The 24,797-nt window shown below is 38.7% G+C and overlaps 1 protein-coding gene across 8 annotated transcripts in view; it reads left to right on the top strand.

Moving 5' to 3' along the window:
- PPP6R3 (protein phosphatase 6 regulatory subunit 3) overlaps window positions 1–24,797 on the top strand; it is a 143,612-nt gene that overhangs the window by 84,981 nt on the left and 33,834 nt on the right. For all 8 annotated transcript variants that reach the window (XM_045558265.1, XM_045558263.1, XM_045558262.1 and 5 more), the window contains 6 exons: window positions 8,890–9,019; window positions 11,135–11,287; window positions 13,562–13,711; window positions 14,222–14,286; window positions 16,983–17,098; window positions 18,829–18,914. In XM_045558265.1, the coding sequence (XP_045414221.1) occupies window positions 8,890–9,019; window positions 11,135–11,287; window positions 13,562–13,711; window positions 14,222–14,286; window positions 16,983–17,098; window positions 18,829–18,914 (700 nt within the window). The remainder of the gene's footprint in view (window positions 1–8,889; window positions 9,020–11,134; window positions 11,288–13,561; window positions 13,712–14,221; window positions 14,287–16,982; window positions 17,099–18,828; window positions 18,915–24,797) is intronic.

The following is a 24,797-nucleotide window of genomic DNA, read 5'->3' as shown; positions in this document are numbered from 1 at the left end:
TTAACAAAACTCAAGAAATAAGGAGAAGGGGTAAATTATTACATATTACAATTCTCATACTGGGCAGGTGAGGTACATTATCATATACAGTAGCTTTCTTCATCTTGATAAAATTATGGTTCAGATATATTTTTTTTAATAAATGTAGTAGAGTAACAGTAGGTTATGTAACTCCCAAAGCACCTTAGAGGGCAGGAAGAGTAAAGAAACCCTGAGAGCTACCGACACAAGGATAATTTGTACACACCTGAAAACGCTTCTTCTCGAGAAGTGCTAGTGGCAGGGTGAGAGACCAGAGAAACGTCCATTATAGTGTAGACCCGAGGAAGGGAGCAGCAGCCCTTGGGAGCAGTGCCCCCCACAGGATCCTTCTCTATTCCTGACCCTACTGAACAAAACTCAAGCCACTGAGTAAAGGGTAGCAAACCGTTTAGCCCTAAAGACACAGATAAAGACCATTTATAGTAGGATGAAGGGACCAGGAAAAAACCCTCTATCCCATGGTAGAGACAGAAACACATTCTGGGTCAAGACCATTAGAGAATCTCCTCCTACTGGAATAATGGCAGGATTACAGAGAGGGCCCCATCCCTGAGACCCAGGGACACTTCTGCTTATGACTGAGGTTGAACAAAGCAGAGCATTTCCCTCTACCCTACCCCTCTCCAACAGGACTCCAAGCATTGAGTGACAAGTAACAATAGTGTACTGGTGGAGTAAAGGCTAGTGGTGAAGGAGACTCTCCAAAGGAATAGGAGCAAACTTAAAGGGAAGACCTAAACTATGGGTGAAGCAGATACTGAGAAAAGCTTGGCAAACTGGCCCTAACTGTCAGTACAAGGTAACTTGATGAATTTGAAATCATTAGTACACTGAGGGGAATCATAGTAACAACAAAACCCAAACCTAGCTCAGCTGCTGACTAGATTGATTCAAACCCCCACACTAAAGACCTAGAAAAAAGACATGTCCATTCTTACATAAATCCTATTTACATCAGCCTCTGATATCTTATACAAGATGTCTAGCTATCAACCAAAATTGCAAGAAACAAGACAAAAAGAACCCCAACAAAACTCTCATGAGACAAAGCAATCAATAGAACTAGAGTCAAAATGTGAAAGAATTTAAATATAAATATGATAATCATGTTAAAGACTTGTAGGAAAAGTGGACAATACACAAACAGATGAAGAACATTAACAGAGAGATGGAAGATCGTATGGAAATGCTAGAAGTGAAAAGCACCGTAGCAGAAATGCCTCTGGGCTTATTGGTGAACTTTGACATAGTTGAGGAGAGAATCAGCATAGGACATTAGGAATTATCCATACTGAACATGAAGAGTAAAACAAAAGAGACACTTGTCAGCAGGTGAGGCCTGGAAATAATGACATGCCGTTAGGAACAAGTACAGCAAGTGCCCAGATCTTGGTTTCTAATACCATTCTCCAATAAAGGAAACCAGGGCTCATTGGAGAATTGGCTAGTTCTGTGTCTGGGGAAGGACACATACAAGATGAGTCTGGAACATCTTATAGTGCCAGAAAGTAAAGAAGTACTCAAAATTTTCAAAATATGTATTAAAACCCCAAATCACATGATCTGTCAAAGGGAGCCAACAGGAGCCAACTGAAAGAACTCCCAGTGGTCAAGGCTAGAATAGTTTGCATAGTAAAATAGTGTTTGTATTAAAGCCCAAATTATAAAATACATATTTGTAAGTCCATACTGATAAAAATAAATGATTGAATAAATAAATGGGGGAAAGGAGATACATCTCCCATGTAGAATTCCAAATAGGTTATGTAGATAATCCATCCTCAAAGACTCCTCACTCCTTAAGTGTGGGCTGCACATAGTGGCTTCCTGCTACAGTATGGAAAAAGATAAAAAGTGTAACTTCACAGTAGAGAAACGTGACAAGCACTACCTCAGCCAGATAACCAAAGTCAACAGCCAGTGGTAAGTTATGTTGATAGTAGATACCTTTTATATCATGTATTGAAGATCACGCTTTACCTGTGTGGTCTTCTCAAAGGCCCATAACCATGAGAAAAACACCAGAATGTCCCAATGGAGGGACATTCTGCAGAATACCTGACCAATACTCAAAACTGTCAAGGTAATTAAAAACAAAAAAACGTCTGTCACAGCCAAGAAGAGGGTAAGGAGACAAGACAACTAAATATGATATATCCTGGATGGGATTCAAGAACAAAGACATAAAGGAAATCTAAATAAAGTATGGATGTTATGCATTGATGTTGGTTTGTTAATTGTGACAAATGTATAATACTACATTTCCCCTAAACTTACTTTTCCCCCTATTATTAACAATAAAGTGTTAATAACAGGGAAAACCATGTGTAGCTTATATGGGAACTCTCTTTGCTTTTGTGTATATCTAAAATTATTCTAATAGCAGTTGACAGACATTTAGACAAAAAAAATCAGTAAGAATATAGAAGACGTAGACAACACTAGCAATCCACTTGACATAATTGACACTCACAGGACACTGCCCCTAGTAACAGCAGAATGCACACTATTTTCAAGTGCATGTGGAACTTTTACTGTCTTAGCTCAGGCAGCTATAACAAGTTTCTTAACAGTTCTGGAGGCTGAGAAATCCAAAATCAAGGTACTGGCTGATCTGGTGTCTGATGGGAGCTCCTTTCCAGGTTTTCAGATGACCACCTTGTAAATGTATCTTCCTGTGGCAGAGAGCAAACTCTGTGTGAGGGCTTTACCCTCATGACTGATTACCTCCCAAAGCCCCCACTTCCTAAAGCATTATATTGAGAGTTAGGATTTCAACATATGAATTCTGGTGAGACACAGACATTTAGTCGATACGAGATCAGTCATAAAAACAAAGTTAAAATAATAAAAATCATGTAACGTGTCCATTATTTAGATCATAATACATTTAAACTATTGATAGAAATCATTTCAAAAGATACTTGAAATAGCCCCAAATATTTGGAAATTAAACAACATACTGCTAAATAATCTAAGTGTCATAGAGAGGAGAGTATTTTGAGCTAATTGATAATGGGAACAGAACATGTCAGAATTTGGAATGCAGTGAAAGCGGTAGAAGGATGTTTATAGCATTAAATGGTTGTATTAGAAAAGAAAAAGAATGTATGTCAATGATCTAAGCTCCCACCTTAAAAGACTAATAAAGGAAGAACAAATTAAATCCAAAGCAAGCAGAAGGAACGAAATAATAAAATTAAGAACAGAAGCCAGTGGAATTGAAGAGAAAAACAGTACAGAAAATCAATGAAACCAAAAACTGGTTCTTTGAAAAGATCAATAAAATTGGTAAGCATCTGGCCAGATTGACTAAGAAAAAAGTAAAAAAGAGACAAATTACAAATAATACGAATGAAAGAGGGGATATCACTGTTTCCTACAGACATTAAAAGAATAATAGAATATTACCAAAAAATGCATTGAATTCAGCAGTTTAGATAAGATGGATAACTTCCTTCAGGGAAAAATTGCTAAAGATAACTCATGAAGGGACGGGTGTGGTGGCTCACACCTGTAAAGCTAGCACTTCAGAAGGCCGAGGTGGGAGGGTTGCTTGAGGCCAGGAGTTTGAGACCAGCCCGAGCAAGAGCGAGACCCCATCTCTACAAAAAATAAAAGAATTATCCAGGCATGATGATGCATGCTTGTAGTCCCAGCTATCCAGGAGGCTGAGGATCGCTTGAGCCCAGGAGTTTGAGGTTGCTGTGAGCTAGGCTGACGCCATGGCACTCCAGCCCGGGCAACAGAATGAGACCCTGTCCTGGGGGGCAGAAATCACTCATGAAAAAATAAGCAGCATCAACAGTTGTGTATCTTTTGAAGAAATTGAATTTATATTTAAAACCTTCATCAAAGAAAACTCCTAGCCCACATAGACTCCACTGGTGAATTCTACCAAAGATTTAAGGACTCTGTCGGAATATAGAAAAGGGAACACTTTCCAACTCACTTTATGAAGCCAGCATTCCTTTGGAAGTAGACTAAACTAGACAAAACTGTCATGGGACTGAAAATTACAGTTGTTCTCCAGTATCTCCAGGGCCCTTGTGGGTACCAGTATCCTATCTTTAGGTTACTTATAATAGCTAATATGATGTAAATGCTATGTAAATAGTTGCTGAACAATTTTTTTTTAATTTGTATTTTAAAATTATTATTTTGCAGGGTTTTTTTTGCTGAAAAAAATCACGTGCTTTTGTGTGTGTATATTTAAAGACCTAGTCTTACCATGTTACCAAGGCTGGCCTTGAACTCCTGGGCTCAGGTGATCCTTTTGCCTCACCCTGTCACATAGTGGAACTATAGGCATGTGCCACTGTACTTAGCCTTTTCTGATTTTTTTTGTTTGTTTGTTTGTTTGTTTTTTTGAGACAAGGTCTCTCTCTCTCTGTTGCCCAGGCTGGAGTGCAGTGGCACTACCATAACTCACTGCAACCTCCAACTCCCTAGCTCGGACTACAGGTGTGTACCACCACACAGGGCTAATTTATAGGGACAATGTCTTGCTATGTTGCCCAGGCTGGTCTCAAACTCCCAGCCTTAAGCGATCCTTTCACCCTGGCCTCCCAAAATGCTAGGTTACAGGCATGAGCCATTGCACCTGTCCTTTCTGAGTATTTTTGATCTGCAGCTGGTTGAATCCAGATGTGGGACTTGTGGTTACAGAGAGCCAACTGCATATAACAAGATTCCATAAGACCTTAAATGCAAAGTTCCTCAAGAAAATATTAGCAAATTGAGTCTTAACAATATATTATATGGTTACTGTGACACGCCCTAAGTATGATGTGTCTTGGGAATGCAAGGCTCTTTCATCCTTCAGCCATCCTCAAGTCAACAGACTAATGAAGGAAAACCATATGATCATTCTGTTACACTACTTAATGGTAAAAACCTTTCAGCAAATTATTAATAGAAAGGAACTTGGAAACTAATAAGTCCTCTTTTAAAAAACCTGTAACTAACGTCATTCTTAAATAGTCAAAGACTGAAGTGATATCCTCTAAAACTGGGGAACATGGCAAGGATATCCACCATCACCACTCCTGTTTGATAAGCTCATGCTGGAGGTCTGTGTGAGTGTACTAAGGCAGGAAAGAATTACTAGGTTATTAAGTATGATATGTCCAATTTCCTTAAGTACCAAGTTTGATAGTTGATATCTCTGATATTTCACTTTGACACTTCTTGTTTTATTTTTATTGTGAAGATACATCCTCAGTCTTTCAAACAACACATTTTGGCTTGTGATTATCTTGCAAATTTTTTTTTTAGAGCAAATTTTGTGAAACCATGGATAAGTAAAATAAATTGTGTTATTTTTGAATATGAGTTCCCTTGTGAAACCACTGCAGCGCAGACAGCTCCAGATATCAACGAAGTGTTTGGGAAGGATGTGGCTAATGAATGCACAGTACATCAATGGTTTAAGAAGTTCCATTCTGGTGATTTTAATCTTGAAAATGAGCCACATGGGCGGTCTGAGACCAAGGTGGATAATGATGAACTGAAAGCTGTAGTGGAAGTGAATCCTTCTCCACCTGCGCGTGAATTAGCAACAAAGTTTTATGTTACTATCCAACAGTATTGGACCATTCGAAACAAATGGGCAAGGTAAAGAAGCTGGGTAGATGGGTTCTGCATGAATTAAACAAGCATCAGAAGAAAAATCCTCTTGAAGCTTGCCTTTCTTTGCTGTCACAACATAAAAGAGAACTATTTCTACACTGTATTGTTACATGTGATGAAAAATGGATTCTTTTTGACAAGCTCAAGCATTCGGCACAATGGTTGGATAAAGATGAAGTGCCAAAACACAGTCCAAAACTGAATATTCATCAGGTAAAGCTAATGTGTCTGGTGTTCCAGTGCTGATATTATCCACTACAGCTTCATGAAACCTGGTCAGTCGATTACAGCGGATGTCTACTGCAACCAGTTGGACAAAATTATGAGAGTACTTGTGATTAAGTAGCCAAGTTTGATCAATAGAGATAGGCCAATCCTCTTGCAAGACAAGGCTCAACCACATGTTGCGTAAACGCTGCTCAAACTACAGCAGCAGGACTTGGTAACTCTCTGTCATCCACTGTATTTACCAGACCTTGCACCAGCTGACTACCATTTCTTTCAGGCTTTGGACCACTTCTTGCAAAGAAAAATATTCACTTCTCATCAAGCTGTGCAAAACACCTTTCATAATTTCATCTCCACTCACTTTGCTGCTGGCGTAAACAAGCTACCATTAAGATGGCAGGACTGTTGATAGTTTAGGCACATAGTTTCATTAATTGTACTACTTCTTATTTGAGATATAATGAACTACACTTCTGATTTGAAGTCGGACATTTCACATTTAATGACCTAATAAGAGACATCCAGATTTGAAAGGATGATATAAAACTGTGCTTGTTTCACAGATGTCGGGATTGTTTTTGTAGAACATACTGAAAAATATGTTAAAAACTCTTAGAACTAATAAGTAAATTTAGCAAGATTGCAGGATACAAAGTCAGTATTCAAAAATTAATTTCATTTCTATGTAGTTAGAAATGAACATTGGAATTTGAAATTTCAATGAAGTATTTTTTATTACACAAAGAAGATGAAACAGATATAAATCTAACAAAATGTGTCCAAAATTTAATACCAAAAACTATAAAATATTGATGAAATTGAAGATGACATAAGTAAATGGAGACAAATACTATATTCATGGATTAGAAAACTCAATATTGCTAAGATATCACTTCTCCCCAAACTGATGTATAGATTGAATGCAGTTCCAATCAAAATCTAAGCAGGGTTTTTTCTAGAAATCAAGCTAATTCTAAAATTTTATGGAAAATCAAAGCAAGTACCATAGCCAAAACAATTTTGCAAGAGAAAACAAAACGGGAGGATTCACACTTTAATTTCAAGACTTAGTACAAAGCTATAGTAATCAGAACAGTGTGATGAAAGAATAGGAATAGACATATATATCACTGGAACAGAACAGAGTCCAGAAGTAGACCCACACACATACAGTCAAATGATTTTTGACATAGGTATGCAGGCCATTCAGTGGAGAATGGATAGCATTTTCAATAAATGGTCCTGGAACTGTTAGACATTCATATGCAAAAATATTGGCCCTTGACATACCTTGTAGATTGTGTAAAAATTAATATGGATCATAGAACTAATGTAAATCCCAAAACTATTAACAGTTCTAGAAGAAACAGGAGAAAATCTTTGGCTCTAGGTAAGGCAGAGGTTTTTTAGATACATCTCCAAAATGCAATTCATGAAAGAGAAGTTGACAACTCAGACTACATTAAAATTGTAAAATTCTGCTCTTTAAAAGACTCTTAAGAAAATTAAAAGAAAGCCACAGACTGCCAGAAAATTTTTATAAATTATATGTGTGAAAAAGGACTTACATCCAGATATATAAAGAATACTCAAAACTTAATAACAAGAAAACAGCCCAATTTCAATGTCAAAAGATTTGAGCAGTTAAAGGAAAAAAGGTGTGTGTGTATGTATCAAATACATGAAAAGATGGCCAAGATCTTCCGGGCAACAAAGCGAGACTCTGTCTCAAAAAAACAAAAAAAAACCCCTGTATGTTAAAAAAGCACTATAATCAAAGCAGGTCTTTTCCCTCTTTCCAGTAATTGGGTTTTTCAATGCTATTACATGCAGCTTTCAGAGTTAGTAGTCACTTACACATGTAGAATATTTTCAAGCAATAGTCATAATAATAATCAATCCCTAGGTGTTCACTGTGTGGTAGGCAGTGTTCTCAGCCTTTACACATTAGTGTGGTCCTCACAGCTGTCCTGGGAGAGATGTTCTGGAGTGGGACCCCACCCCCCACCCCCGGCGCCTTTCCACATTAGAACAAATAACTGGTAATGGAAGAACCTGGATTTGGGCTCAGGCAGACTCACTCCAGCAGCTACATTATTAACTACTACTTTTCGTTGCTGTGGAGTCGACACACCAGTTTCAAGTGTATTTTTTAATTTGAACTTTACATCTACACTTTTAGCCCTCCTCCCTAAAATGTTCTTCTTCTCCTCCTGGACTCTGTCCTGCCCCCACTTTGAGAATCATTGTGCTGTTGTAGTCTCTAGCACCAGTTGGGATTTGGGAATCTTGTTCTACCTGTAAATGTTTCTCTATAAGGAGTAGGTTATAATTAGTATAGATTGACCTTTATGTAAAAGAATAATTTAAACCTTTTAAGTAGAAAACAATGTTGATCACCCAAGAAAAACTGTATGGAACAAGTGCAGGCCTATTTATTAATAACATCCCAACTGGCAGGCAGTATGATGTGCCCTATAATTCAGAGATTGGATCTCCTTTTTCTTTCCAGATTTTTCTGGTCAATTAGAGACCTGCTATTGATATAATAATCATAAGAAGTTAGGAGGCATAGAATGAGAGTGAATCCCATATAGTTTTGGGGGTTTTTTTGTTTTTTTTTTTTTTAAAGCTAGAATCTTGCTGTGTTGCCCAGGCTGGTCTTGAACTCCTGGCCTCAAGTAATCCTCCCACCTTGGCCTCTCAAAGTATTAGGATTACAGGCATGAGCCACTGCACCCAGCCCACATGTGATTTTTTTTTTTTACCTGACCCTGTAACCCTTTGGCTTTCAGGTCATAGTGGCTAATCCCCGTGGAGGTTTTATTGCACCCACTTCTGTCTTATTATACCTTCTCTTTGCAGCTGGAAGTGTTGATGTAATCATTATATAGTTATATAATCATTAAGTATGGACGTACGTGGTTGCTATCGTGAATGATTTGTTCTGAAATTATAATAACTAAAATTACCTTGCTTTGTTTCAAGATTTGAAGGCCATATAGAAATCTGCCCACCAGGAATGAGTCATTCAGCTTGTTCAGTCAACAAGAGTGTTCTAGAAGCCATCAGAGGAAGACTTGGGTCTTTTCATGAACTACTGCTTGAGCCACCCAAGGTAGGGGAGCTATCTTGAGCATGGCTGGCCAGCCACTAATTTGATGTAAACAGTCATTCGAAAGTACATGAACCTAGGGAGTAACAGAACTGGCTGTGATCTACATGTACAAAATATTTAAAAGGCACACTGCCATTTGTTTGTACTGCTTTTGAGCAGAGAATGGTGTAGAATTAAATTTATTAAAGTATTTATCTGCTTAAGAAACTCAGCTTTTCATTCTCCTATAAATTCTTGGGTACTTACATGCTAATAAAATAAGCTATTTTCTTCTCATGGGCTGTTTTTTTTCACATCTTTGGGGTATAGTTAATCTTTCAAAAGCTGATCTTTGAGATTGTGTTTTCTTATTCAGAGTTGAAGCAGTATAATAGTCTGCTGGACAGATGACCTTATTTAAGAAATAGTAGGTTGGAATTGTAGTATACAACATGGAAAGAATACAACTTGGTGTGTTAGCATTTCAGTACAGAGCATCCACGTGCTAATTTGAAAATGACCATTTACTCATTGTAAACCTACAAAAGAGCCTTGTCAGCAATCTACAAATGGTGTTCTGTTTCACCCCATATCCCTTGGATCAGTGCAGGTTTAAATTAGGTTAAAAGGCACTGGCTTTTGGAATCTAGGGTGAAAGATTAAGTTCTGTGACAGTTCGAGTCCCACCACCAGTTCTTTTCACTTTCCTTTTTTCTTCTGCCCTGTGTCATTGGATCCAATATCCTCTATAGTATGTATCTCTGGCTATCTACTGTGTGAGTTTGGGGGAATTTAGAATACTAGTTTCTTGTTTCTAAATTATATGTTTTCTGTTTATTTAATCATTTGGGGGAGAGAGGGAGTCCAAAATAATTTATATCTGTAACCAATGAAGTCTGTTTCAGCTTCCAGATCATCTTTTCAGATGCCTGATGGTATCAGTGAGCAAGCAGTGGTTCTACCTCTGCACTCAGAGCTTTGTCATCCTGCAGGTTCCATTCCAGCCACATCTTTTTATCTGCCTTCAGCCTGTGTTGGATGTGTGTGGAGCACGATGTTTGTGCTCACTCTCATGGAAAATGCCTCTGTTGTAGTTGTACAATTACAGTCAGTGGCATCCTTCATACCAGTGCTAGGAAGAAGTGAATAGTAAGGAAAGAAAACATGATTTAGGAGAAAAGAAGACATCACCACAAGTGGAATTCAGAGGTGGGAGAAGGATGTGAGAGAAAAGAAGGTGTGTGAGGAAGGGCCTGACCTGTGTTTTTAGGTCGGCCACCCTTTCTGAGGGCACAAGTAGGCAGCTTCTGATTTTTCTTGGCCCTGTTTCAAAAGTAAGGCAGTGTCTTGTTTGGGCTTCTCAGGAGTTCAGTTTGTACTTGATTTGACTGTATGATTTGCTGTGTAAGTGGATCCATGAAGGTTTTTTAAAAATGTCAGTTAGAGCTATCTTACTGTGAGCCTTACGATTCCTTTAGGACTTGAGAGGATAGAGCAGGGGTGGGTGTGGGTGCTCCGTGGATGGGGGGACAGTCAGAAAGGGTGACCTAACTGGTAGCTTGTAATTTGTTACCCTTTCCTTTCAGACATCTAAGATTCTGGAAGTTCTGCTTCTATCTTTTGTTATTTCAGACTATAGAAATTCCCTTTTATGGACAAGAACAGGTTTAGGTTGGTCACATTTCAGGGTTGTGATCCAGAGGCAACTTCTGAATTGGTATTCTTATGACAGATTTGGCAAAGATTGAGGACTGTATTCCAAAATCACTTGTAACTTGTTTTAGCTTCGTAGATTTCTGGTCAGATTTTGAAATATCTTATCTTTCCCCCCATGGTCTTTTGTAGCTTTCTGCTTTCTTCCCATGACAGTTTGTAATGCTAGGGCAGGGGAACACCTGATTTCTTAACCATATTTGTAGTCTATGGAAAATTACTTGATTTTTTTTTTCTTTTTAACCTACTTGGTTATTTTATCGTATCTTGAAGGTATCAATAGCAACTTTAGATTTTCTTTCAGATGTAGAATTCAGGCCAAATTATTTGCAATTATTTAATCTAGTGTTATGTCTTAGTACATATATGTTTTGCTTGTTTGTTTGTTTAACTGGATTTAATTGGAAAGCTTTCCTTCTTCAGAAAAGTGTCATGAAGACTACATGGGGTGTGCTGGACCCTCCTGTGGGGAATACCCGGTTAAATGTGATTAGGTTGATATCCAGCCTGCTTCAAACCAATACCAGCAGTATAAATGGGGACCTCATGGAGCTGAATAGCATTGGAGTCATATTGGTAAGATTCCCTTCTCAGACATTTTAATTTTCCTTTGATATTCATGGATATTTAACTCAAGTTACAACCATACAATTTTATAATATGTGTCAATGACTTTTCTTGGTCTGAGCACAAATGGTGTTTAATATAGTTTTTGCCTTGAGTTTATCATACATGTTGAATGCTTATAATTGTTTGGTAGCCATTTATTGTTGCTGTGTGTAAAGAACTGTAATATAGGATTTCAAAGATGATTAAGAGACATATGTCTTTTCCTCAAGCTCAGTCTCATAGGACATTGACTGCTGGGTACAGCATTGTTTTCTATTCAGAATTAGCAAAGGACCAACCCTTTATCTTCATTCCACTGGGATGTATCTGAGGCTGTATGGTCTATTGATTTGAACCTAAATTCCTTTCGAGACTGCCGTTATTCTGCTTATCAATGGAAGGAAGAAGGAAAAGCCCCAGGAATTATCTGGGGTTCCCTAGCCCCTGACTTTCCCAGCTCCATGGTTTGTGCTTGGAATCCACCAGCCCCACTGTGGAGACCGTGCTGGCTCTGTCCATCTTGCCCCACCCACACACAGAAGGCATGAGGGTTAACACTTAGCAGGCTTCACAAGACATCTGGTCACATCACTCATTTGGGGGAGAGTTGGGGGTGTTTCAAGGGAGGCATTAGCTCACTACATGATGAGCATTTTAACATTTATCTTATATACACTGCTTGTGTGATCCTGTATATAAAATTCCTGTGGGAGAGAGAGTATCTTGTTTTTCAGATCATGCCCAGAGAGGGGATACGTCCATGGCTAGCTGAGATTTGAATTCACCCCATTTCAAACCCATACATGCTTTATCAACCATGCCATTGTGCTTCCTAGCATCATTGAAATATTTTTAGTTATGTTTCAGCTTTGGGTTAAATGACGTATCAGTATAGAGCATAGAAAACAGGAACAATTTGGAAAAAGAAAAGAAAATTTAAAGGATTATAGTTTCTTTGGTAGCATAGTCATTGTCCTGTGGGAACATAGTTTTTGCCCTACCCTCTGGCTAGTATATAGAACTCCGGGAATATAACCTTCTATTCCTGCCTGTGTAGTTCTCCGTGAAGTTATTGGTCACTAGTCTTTCATTTTATTAATAAAAGTATACAACTATTGTCAATTTATTCTATTGTTAATAATTTTATTTACTGTTTAATTCTATTAATCTGTCACCCAGGCTGGAGTGCATTGGTGCCATCATAGCTCACTACAACTTCGAATTCCAGGGATTAGGTGATCCTCTTGCCTCAGCCTCTCCAGTAGCTAGGGTTACAGGTGCATGCCACCCCACTTGCCTAATTTTTAAATTTTTTGTAGAGATTAGGTCTTGCTACGTTCCCCATGCTGGTCTTGAACTTCTAGGCTCAAGTGATCCTCCTGCCTGGGGTCACAGGTGTGAGCCACTGCACTGGCCTCTATACAGCTACTTTTGAGTAGTGATAAATTTGATAAAAGACTACTGCAGGGGTCATTAATCATTACTTTTTTGTTTTGAGATTAGATAACCAGACTTAACATATCCTGAATACATACTTTATGCATTTTGTGCTTTTATAAGTTGTCTTTCCTTTTTGTAATGCTGTTACCTTTTCAAGTAATTTGGAAAACCTTGTGCTTCCAAGAGATTCATATCACCACCTCCTGTACCTCATCTGTTTTTGCTGATAGTTCTAGGAGTTTTTGAATGCCAGAGTACTGATTCTTTGTTGTGAGCACTTCAGGATTGAGGACCGTATTTTTGTCTTCCTCTGTCTCCCATACTACACCTAGCAGATTGCTCTGCACAAAAGCCATTGGTATTCATTGGATCAAAATGAATTCTTATAAATTTCTCTGAAAACTTGAAAATCTACTAAACTTAATATTTGTGTTAGTTGCTTTGAAAACAAACAGTTTGAGAAACTTAACTATTGTCTTCGTATGTTTATTGTTGTTGTATTAGATTTCATGCAAATTCTGGCATGTTGAATGAGCAGATATCATTTAGGCTATGAAGTGGTGTTTTAAACCTTCTTTAAGATTACAGTAGTCTCCCCTCACTTGCAGGGGATACCTTCCAAGATCCCCACTGGATCCCTGAAACCCACAGATAGGAACCCTATATATACACTGTTTTTGGACTGAGAGCACATCCTTTTTATTTTCAATTATTAAATCACTAATCTGCAAATGTATTAAAGTAGAGGTTTAAACGTCGAGGCTTAACACTGAATAAAAGAAAACATTTTCTTTTTTGTAGGACATGTTCTTCAAATATACATGGAATAACTTTTTGCATACACAAGTGGAAATTTGTATTGCACTGATTCTTGCAAGTCCTTTTGAAAACACAGAAAATGCCACAATTACTGATCAAGACTCCACTAGTGACAATTTGTTACTAAAACATGTAAGCTTATTTGCTCTCATTTTTCTTTTCCTGATTTGAATCCCTGTAGTGCTCGAAGGGTCTGAGTAAATGTGTTACCACATGGCATTGTAATACATTGACTGCCACACTAGAAAAAAAAAATGTTTCCTTAGGGCCATGGTGTTTTATTACAAAAACAGAATAAAAGCTTCGAAAACAAAACGATCCTACTAATTCAATGAAAAATTTGTTATTTTTCATTGTTTTCTGTGTATGAGTCTTATACAACTTCAAAAATGGTTCTTGTAGCTCCCAAGGTGAAGAGACATGTGGGTTACATACGCCTCATGAGGCCCCAGCCTCAAAACTAGTGTGAGTTAAATACAACTCACGGTAGTTGATGTGTTAACCAGTACTTCATAACTACATTTAGCTTACTGGGTTATATGCATAGCACTATTCTGTTTGACCTAGAGTTCTAGGGCACTTTAAAATTTTGATGCTTTGACATTTATATAAATGTTAACTAGATTATTCTTCTTTATTCAGCTTTTCCAAAAATGTCAATTAATAGAACGAATACTTGAAGCCTGGGAAATGAATGAGAAGAAACAGTAAGTAAATTTCATTTTGGAAGGAATTCAGTTTGATTTGTAATTTGAAGAAAATATCCCCCGTTGTCCTAGACAGGAAAAAATGAAAATAATTACATGGTACCAACCACTTCACAATTTAAACAGTTCTCCTAGGACTTCCAGGTCATTTCATTATAGCAGATATTTTTCTAATAATTTACTTTTAGATCCCCCTGTCTTTCTACCTCTCTTGTGGGGAAACCAGGGAGTTGGAAGTACTCCCCATCTCTGTGCTCCCTTTGCAATTTCCCTGTCTTTGTTGAATGGCTGTTTTTCTGAGAATACTGCAGAGTGGAATGAAAAGAGTTAAACTTCAGTCATCCTTCATGATGATTTAACTCAGCATATTTGTCCTGCTCACCTTCCACGCAGAACAGAACAGGTGCATGTTTTCATTGAGAATAAGAGTCACTTCATGCATAGAACTAGAGGGAAAAAATTGCTTAATATTTTTAAAAAATTTTTGTTAGCTGATTGGCAAGGTTATATGAAGTTATTAGTTGATACATGTAAGTAGGTTTGTCACGTAGGACTTTTTCATAGTGATGTTGTCTATAACAAACATTCCTCTCTGGTGCCCTGGAATTTTTTATGACACTCCTAGATTCTGAAGCAGGCAGTGTATAGGGTGTGTTTGGAAAACACTCTCAAGGCATTCCTACATTTGTTTTTAAGTCAGGTTTGTTGAGATATAGTTCTCATATGGCAAAACTCATTCATTTTAGGAGTATAGTCCTGGGAATCCAGACTGATGCATGAAGTTACATAATCACCACCACAATCAAAACATTTCCATCACCCCAAAAAGTTGTCTCATGGCCCTTTATGGTTGATCCTTTCCCAGGAGTTTTCTTGGTATGTGGCTCTATTCAGATTCCTTTGTGGTCCCCAAGAGAGCTAGGTGACTCATGGGGAGGTGTTAGCTTTACTTTGTGAGGTTTAATTTTTTTTAAATTGTTTATTAAGCACCGCTAGAGTTTTGATTTGACTGTGTGTGGGAAATTGGCATTTAGTTTGTGTAAGAAGGGGCTAGTATTGGTAGACCTCGGGTGCATTCTTCCAAATGAAGCGCCTTTGGGGTGCTGTGTGTGGCCCACTTGACACCTCTGGTTATGTGTCTGACCTTGTAGCCCTCCCTGACCTCCTGTCCTTTCTCCAACTCCTTGTCTGGCCAGGGCTGAGGGGTCCTTTGCACTCTACTGCCCCTGTGAGGCCCATCTGCTGAAGGCCTGGGGAATAACATTCCCCACATCTAGAGGGGTCTTGAAGGAACTTTCCTAATGTTTCCTTGCACCAGCAGCCTAAAGCACATTGGAAGCCTGGGCCAGCTTTGAGGTGGGCTTTTGTTTTCACCTGCCAGCTTCCGGGAGCACAGGAAAGTAACTAAGAAGTTGCAATATGAATACTTGGCTCTCTAGATCTTATTGTGGAACTAAAAGAGGCTCTTAGAAACTCAGCTGAGATCAACTCTATGCCTTCTGACCCTTAGGTATTCCCAGGCCCTCTGAGATTATCTAGCAGAGATTTTATTTCCTGGGCAAGCCTTCAGTCAGAGTATGGTTATTTTTTAGTGGCTCCTGCAACATTTTTTGCTTCCTCTAAGCAGAAATCTCTTTAATTTGTTCCCTGCTATCTGTAGTCAAAAATCTTTTATAGAAGTTAAAGTATTGGCACTTTGTAAAATAGTCAGAGAAATCACATTGGTATTAAAAGTTCGTTTAAATGTAAAGATTGATCATGGTTGGGAAGATTAGACCTTAAATGGGGAAAATGATGAGGACTAAGTTTTTCTGCCTGTGATAAATGGGCAGGCCGGGCATGATGGTTCACATCTGTAATCCCAGCGGGCTGAAAGGCCGAGGTGGGAGGATCACTTGAGGCCAGGATTTCGAGACCAGCCTGGGCAGCATAGTGAGACCCTGTCTCTACAAAAAATAATTTTAAAAATTAGTTGGGCCTGGCGGTATGTGCCTGTAGTCCTAGCTACTCGGGAGTCTGAGGCGGGAGGATCGCTTGAGCCCAGGAATTGAGTTTTACACTGACTTATGATTGCATCTCCATACACCAGCCTGGGTGACAAAGAGAGACCCTGTCTATATTTTTTTTTTAAAGTGGTGTATAGGCAAGTGCCAGTTGACTACGTTTCCTATCATGGCCTAGTTCTTAAGTCAGCCAATATCTTAACTTGAGAAATGCCATTGGTAGATCATTATTTCTGTTAAAATGTATATAACTAAAATTTAATGTCTTTTAAGAAAGGAAACCAGAATTCTCACCTCAGTTCCTTACAATCTGATTAAGTTTGAAAAACAGTTTTATGAAAAAAGACACAAAGTCACAGTAACATTAGACATTAATGAATGTTTGGCCTTTTGTAAGATAATATGTTATTGACAATTAATGATTGTTTTTGTTATTTGAATAAACTGTCCTCTTGTGTGAGATTACCATGTAATCTTAGAGTAGATGATTTCAGACCCCTCCCTCCCATGCTGCCTGGTAATACTCTGGCACCCTCCATTCCTTCCCTTCTCCTTCGTTTCCTGTCCATTGTTACCTGCTTCAGTGCCCTCAGTTTTTAGACTGATTGCTTAAGGATCTGTGGTGATTTACCAAGTTGTTTCATCATTCTGTCCTATCAGGAATCTGAATGTTTGTCCTTTACCTCTTGCCAGGGCTGAGGGAGGAAGACGGCACGGTTACATGGGACACCTAACAAGGATAGCTAACTGTATCGTGCATAGTACTGATAAGGGCCCCAACAGTGCGTTGGTACAGCAACTTATCAAAGGTAAGTTGTTTATAAAAGTTTACGTTTTTGCTGGATCAGAGAAAAAACTTAAGAGTGAAGTAGAAATGTGTGTAGTGTTTTAAATAACTTTGTGGAGTTTATATTTTGCAAATTATCTGTTTGAATGAGGTTCTTGAGAATGTGTTTGAGCAGTGTAGTTCTTGGCTGTATCTCTGTTCATATTTCTACAGTCCTTTTAAAGCATTGGCAGACTTGGCTGAGTTCAGCATGCTAGTCTCCACTGTCATTCTTAAAGAGCATTGCTCAGTGAAATGTTCTTTTTTGTATTTTGAGTTTTAAGTACTCATATGCTAGCAGTTGAGCCACTTGAGCTATAATTACTCTTTTTTTCTTTTGAAGGCCTGTATATAGCCTATAATTAAGTTCCCTTAACTGCATATTAAGGCACTTATCAGCATTTTTGGGGTATCTATCACTAAAATGATAGGTATTGGCTTATAAGGACTCTTTCTTTACTAGCATTTCAATTTAATCAGCCCAAGGTTGTTTGGAAGAAACTGTGTGGATGCCTTTTACGCTGGCACCTGGACCATGAGTCCATCTCTTCCAAAATGAGAGCACTAGGAGCTGTGTGTACTCTGGGTTTTTGTACTGGCGGTATTACTAGTCCTGAGCCTTGCTCTAAATGTGAAAAATCTTTCATCTCTGTGGTACAGAATTCAGTTGGTGTTAACTTGCTAAATGTATCTTCCCAGTGTATCCTTCTGTTTTTCTCTTAAGAATGTTTGTTTGTTCAAGAGGCTGTTACCTGTTGAATATGCACTAAAAGCGTAGTTGTCACCCAGTAACAGAACAGATGGGGCTTGCCCACCTCTAATTTTGCTTCTTGAGAGAGGTATAAGAGGTATAAGCCTTTTCCTTAAGCCATTTCTTGTCACTGTTTTATCTTTATGTTCCTGACCAAGGAGAAATGGCTACGTAATGTGATTAAGTTTTTGAGATCAGTCTTTACCTACCTATTGGAAGTTACTTTCCCAGGTAGTACATGTGTGCACCTGAGTTTGCACAGATGCATGAGGTTTAAACCAGAATTGTCAAATGACAACTTTAGTCTAGTAAGGCCTCCAAAATTGCAGCCATGGTTTCATTTTCTCAGAAAAGTAATTGTGTATCCTTTTCTTTAAAATTTCTCTAGAAGATATAATTTCTGTATTGCGTATGTATCGATATGTTGGTCCATGACATAAGCATTTACGAAACATTATCTTAGAGCAATTTGAGAGGCCAGTTTGGGTTCTGGCTAGATGCCAATCACACCATCTCAAAAAAGTGTTGGGAGCTGTCATTTGTAGTATTTCTGAACTTGCTCGACTATGAGAGATATGCTCCCTCCCTCTTTAAAGACCTACTACCTTTCTCAAAAGAGCTTGTTGGAAACATACTTTCCAGGTTAAATTTCTACCAAAACATTTTTAGAAACTTGTTAAGTTCACAGAGCTGCTTAGGGCTCTTGGCCTAATCAAGCCTGCACTGTTGGTCAGGGGATTCTGTTTTCTGAAAGTTTATGAGATTAGGCTATGGGAATTTTGATTAACTCCATTCCTCTAAGAGCACTGGCCTGGCTGTCACCCATTCACTCAGCTGATAGGGCTTGTTCACCATTCATGAACCAGGTGAGTAGGCCCACTCTTGGATTACCTGTTTACTTTATGTGTCTATGTGGAGGTCACTGTGGTGATAATGCTTTTTTTCCTTTTTTCACTCTGAAGATCTTCCCGATGAAGTCAGGGAGCGATGGGAGACATTCTGCACGAGTTCCTTAGGAGAAACTAACAAGAGGAACACGGTAGATCTAGTAGGTTTTACAAGGTTACATTTACATTTTTTCAATGCTCTTAGACTTTGCCCATTTATTCAGAAAGATGTAAAAGGTCTTCTTCCGTTTACCCCAGTAATTGTGGGCCAAGGATAAATTCATGTCTATTTGCTAGGAAGAGAGGTCAGTATTCACAATATTCTTGCTTATTGTCCAGTCAACTCCTAATTACCTGCCTGGGATGACAAAAGGGTACCGTAAAGCCCCTGATTTCTACTTCACACCTTATTTAGTTTCCATTTCCCTCTGTGCCCTCCTGCCTGAGCACGTCAACAAAACAGCCTCTAGCCTTCCTTTAATTCACCTGTGTTTGTTGCCTTGTGCCTCAGATAACCCTGAGTGCTTAGAAAACCTAAATATTCCTTTGGATATTTTCTGGTATCATTGAGTTGGGTTTACTCTCGTGTCAGATCATTCCCATTGGGGAAAAATTTTGTAGATGACTTTTTGAAACCCCAGCTTTAAAATTTTTAACAGAATTGGTACTTCTAGTCAGGGAATAATGGCATTGATAATTTTTTAAAATTATATTGGACTTTGGAATGTATTTTTTAATTTTTTTAATGTATTAGGTTTTCAGGTAAGTATTGCTTTGTTTTTGTTTCTAAAGATGAGGAAAGCATTTCCTTTCGTAAGCATATGTCAGCTGATAATCAAAGAGGTAGCCTTTGATTATCTTAACTCTATACTGAAGTATTGTTGTCTGGCATTTAATTTTATATTTGAAATTTAGCAGCTGCAGTCTTGAATTTCTAATGTATATATTAGGAATTGAATTAGAAATCGAACTTGAACTGTTAGGAATTCAATTATCTGGCAGCCTTACCTGTTCAGAACATAACTTGGAAACCAGAGGGAAACAGGGTCTGAAAGCTACAGAGTAGTCACTAGATAGATCATGTGACACACTCCGTGAAGGGGCCTGTGCCTGCTGCTTTCTAGGTTGTCTACAAAATTTGGTTCTCTTTTTCCAGAATCTTGACAGAATGGTGGGTTAATGGCTTTTTAAGGTTGATATGATAGAATTAGGAAGTATTAAGAGTTGGAGGAGGCCGGGTGCGGTGGCTCACACCTGTAATCCTGGCACTTTGGGAGGCCAAGGCGGACGGATCACTCGAGGTCAGGAGTTGGAGACCAGCCTGAGCAAGAGCCAGACCCCATCTCTACTAAAAAATAGAAAGAAATTATTTGGACCACTAAAAATATGTAGAAAAAATTAGCCGGGCATGGTGGCGCATGCCTGTAGTCCCAGCTACTTACTCGGGAGGCTGAGGCAGAAGGATTGCTTAAACCCTGGAGTTTGAGGTTGCTGTGAGCTAGGCTGACGCCATGGCACTCTAGCCAGGGCAAAAGAGCAAGACTCTGTCTCAAAAAAAAAAAAAAAAAAAGAAGAAGAAGAAAAAAAAGTTGGAAGAATTATGAAGTTGAGATAAATATTAAAAGGGAGCTGTATGGGATCATTTAATTTAAACAGGTATAATGGCCCTAGTGTCTCCTTGTATTATAGCCCTACAGAGAAATTAACATTTATACTGGCAGCCCTGGGTCATCAAGGAAGGGTTAAGTCATTTTTAATGAATATATGACCCACTATAGATAGTTTTATATTTTTTTCCCCAATCAAATTGGTTAAAATAATTTAAGCTGGATCACATACCCAGAATATCACCTAACCTGAGAGTTTCGGATCATCAGGGTTTTTGTGTAGTGTGAAATGTCTGTTAAACCATTTAATTTTAGAGGTTTCCATATTGATTCCTTTGTAGGCAATGTAGTCTCCTTTAAGGGGATTTTTGTCATGTTTATTATTTATAAAGAGATATTCAGTAATCTTCTGATTTTGTTGGTGAAACTTCTTTTGAAATTATCCTTTGACTGCTTTCAAAAGTAAAAGTCAAATGTTCAGTTGTCAGGCTTTTTAAAAAAACCTCTTTATCTTAGATAACTCAGGCAGATTTCTCTTGAGCGGTTCTGTAGTAAAAAAAGGACTTCATTGCAATTCTGACAACACGTTGTTACTGTACATGATGTTGTCAGTGAAGCTGCCATGTGATTGTGTATAAATGTTATTACATATATCTACATGGAAGGGTGTGGGTACACAGTGAAAAATAAGTGTTCAGCCCCTTTGTAGATATTTACGCCTGTGTTGAAAAAAATTATTATGGGTTCCATCTGTCACTCAAATTAGAGCTCAGTTCTTTGCTTGCTGTACTTTGTGCCATCATACTTGGACTACGTACATAATCCACACTTAAGCAAAATAATAAGTTGGCTTATATAGAAAAAATGGTCAGATTTATAGAGCCCTCTTAACATTGCTGATATCCCCTGTTGAGTTAGCCCCACTCCATTATTTTGCTGTCTGTTGAGACTCTCAGGTTAATCTCAAGACCTCTTAAATTCTTTGGTCCCAAATCCTTCTTAAATACCACCTCCATTTAGTCTTAAATCCTTCCAATAGGAAATTTTGCTTGTAATATTTTGAGGGCTGCAGATGTTCCAAATGATTTAAGGATGCTTATATTATTCATTGGTCCTAGGCCACAAAGGAGATTTTAACTGCATCCTCCAGGCTCTTCATTTTCCTGCCGAGATTGTTTTCAAGCTGTATGTCATTAGAGTTGTATACCATGTTCCAGGGAAAATATGCTATTGTAAATATTATTATAAACACAGCTTGGTAAATACAGTGGACTTTGCCCTTGCAAAGTGACAAAGAGTGCCCATGTGTGAAACGTGGTGCCCTTAATCTTCTTAACAAGTCCACTGCCTGGACTTGGCAGTTAAGTAATAGGCTGCTTATTCCCTGTTCCCTTTCCCAAATATGTAGATTAGATACACTGCCCTGACTTAGTAGGTTTTAGGGTGGCTCACATAGCTCTCTGGGAATTATTTCAGGTATATTCATAGAACTAGAGTCACCCTGTAGTTCAGCACCACGTGCTTGAGTTGGTACATTGGTATGTTGCCCTGGCTTATTCTTTTTTCTGTCCCCAGCAAGGGTAGATTCATATACACCCTGAACACTTACCTGTCCCACTGGCTCTAGGCCCGAGGACTTGTTCATTTATGTTGGATAGGCTGTGTCCAGCCCCAAGCTCCTTTCACTTCCACTACAAAATTTAAATTAAACTGTCTCGGAGATATTTAAAGTGCTTTAATCTTTTGACTCCATTGTGCCTACATATGTACACAGTGAATTCATATGCTGCCTATGCTTTTATGTTGAGTTTATTATGAATAAAAGTTGGTGTTTCAATTAAAGACCTCTGTGTTTTGACTAAGCCCCTAACCTGTAAAAATTGGAAAGGATTTAGATAAGCATGAGAAATGTTTTTTAAACTGACTTCAAAAAATTGAGTTTGTTTCATTTTCTGCCTTCCTCTCTAGTGGGGAAAATGTGTTTTAAATGTGTTGGTGCTTCTTTCCCATCATTGGTAAGCTAGTTGATAGAGGTTGTGTAGAAATATACGAATATGTGCATGTATTAATTGCCTGGAGATTCCAGGTTGGGGTGGAACCTGAGAGCTGATATTGCTAACCAGCCCTAGGATGTATTGATGCCAGGCATCCACAGTGGGGCCACACTTGGAGCAACAAAGAATCAGGGTCTTCCACTTCACTAATACGAGCCTCAGAGTTTAATAGTCACATCATACTTCTAATTTACCGTGGCAACCTAATCAACCAAGGTGAAGAAAACACCTTTTCCCACTAATAATGGTTAATAAAACTCAGATTTTATTATGAAAGAAGGTAATAACTCAGAAGCTTTTTTTCTTTCTTTCTTTTTTCTTTTTTTGAGACAGAGTCTCACTCTGTTGCCCAGGCTAGAGTGTCGTGGCGTCAGCCTCACTCAACAGCAACCTCAAACTCCTGGGCTCAAGCAATCCTCCTGCCTCAGCCTCCCAAGTAGGTGGGACTACAGGCATGCACCACCATGCCCGCCTAATTTTTTATGTATATATTTTTAGTTGTCTGTATAATTTCTTTCTATTTTTAGTAGAGACGGGGTCTCCTTCTTGCTCAGGCTGGTCTCGAACTCCTGAGTTCAAACAATCCACCCACCTGGGCCTCCCAGAGTGCTAGGATTACAGGCGTGAGCCACCTCGCCCAGCCCAGAAGCTTTTTTTCAATGCAGCATTAAGAATGTACTTTATTGAGAACACATGTAGCTTAAGCTGGGTGTGGTGGCACGGGCCTGTAGTCCCAGCTACTTGTGAGGCTGAGGTGGGAGAATCACTTGAGCCCAGGAGTTCCAGGCTGCAGTGAGCTTTGGTCACACCACTGCACTCCACTCTAGCCTAGACAACAGAGCAAGGCCCCACCTCAAAAGAAAAAACAATACATCTAGCTTGGCAGAAGTGTTCTTGTATACTTGTTACTTTCTGCTGTATTTGTTTATTCTTATTTAGTGATTTATTAGTATTCATTAATTCAATAAATATTTGAGTAGCTACAATGTGCCAGACGCTGAAGGTAATAGTACTGTCTAAGATGGGCAAAAATCCCTGTTTCAATGGAGACGGATAAACAAATGAATAAGAGACGCATGCACACACACATTATGTGTCTTATATGGTCATGTGCCATATAACATTTTGCTCAAAAACAGACCATATGTATTATTGTAGTCCCATAAGATTAGAATACTGTATTTTTACTGTACCTTTTCTACTTTTCTATGTCTAGATAATGTTTAGATACACAAATACTTACCATTGTTTTATAATTGCCTATAATATTCTGTACAGTAACCTAGGAGCAGTAGGCGGTACCATCAAGGTTTCTATAAGTACACTTGATGTTCACATGACTACAAAATCACCTTTCTCAGAGTGTATCCCTGTGACTAGGTGACGCATGACTGTTTGTGTTTCAGATGGTAAGTGCCCAGGAGCAAAAGCAGGGGAGGGAGTTAGGGAACATTTGGGGCAGACTTACAATTGAAAATTATGTGGTGGAGGAAAATCTCAATGAGAAGGTAACATTTGTGAAGACTTGGAGGGAGGGAGTGGGGAAGGAAGAGCAAAGTGCAGGGCTCTGAGTCTGGGTGGTTCCCAGTGTGCGCAGGCACTGGCACAGTGTCCTTTGTGGATGGAACAGAGTGAGCAAGGGAGGGAACAGAAGACTTGAGGCCAGAGAGGCACAGAAAAGCCAGAATTTTTATAGCTTTTTGGTTCACAGTGAGCACGTTGGTTTTTGATTTTAGATGAGAAGGAAGTCAATTAGATTTTGAACTAAAAAGTGACATGATTTGATGTACATTTTTGAAGGATCACTGCGGCTACTGAGTTGACAACAGACTGTAATGTGGCAAGAGTTCCAAGCAGGGAGACTGGTGAACTGCCTAAGTAGCATCAGTGCAGGTGAGGGGCAATGGTGCCTGGCACTAAGTGGCTGATAATAGACTTGCTGAGGAGTGGTGGGATTTTAGGCTACACTTCGATAAGGTGGACAGATGCAGGTGGGACAGAGGAAACAAGATGACTAAAGTTTTTAGCTGAAGAAGAAGAGGAGTTAAGGCAGTATTTACTGAACTGGAGATGCCTCAAAAGGAGTGTTTTTGAAAGTGTAGATCAGGAACTCGGTTTTGTATACATCTGAGTGATGAGCTGACGGGATTCTGATTAGCAAGTAATCCCCCATGGGTAAATTAAATAGTCTGTCTAGCTCATTTTATTAATAACAGTTTCAGACTGGGGTGGTATGGGGTAGAATCAAAATCACATCTTCCATTAACATAACTGTGAAAGGTGTGTGCATTGTGTAATTAACAATAACTGGCTAAACCTAATTTCCTTTTGGAGAAAAAACATTTTAAATACCTCGCAGGATTGCTTTGAGGATACAATTTAA

This window comes from Lemur catta, chromosome 7 (assembly GCF_020740605.2).
Source record: "Lemur catta isolate mLemCat1 chromosome 7, mLemCat1.pri, whole genome shotgun sequence".
NCBI lineage: Eukaryota > Metazoa > Chordata > Mammalia > Primates > Lemuridae > Lemur > Lemur catta.
This window is presented reverse-complemented; position numbering and strand designations above follow the sequence as displayed.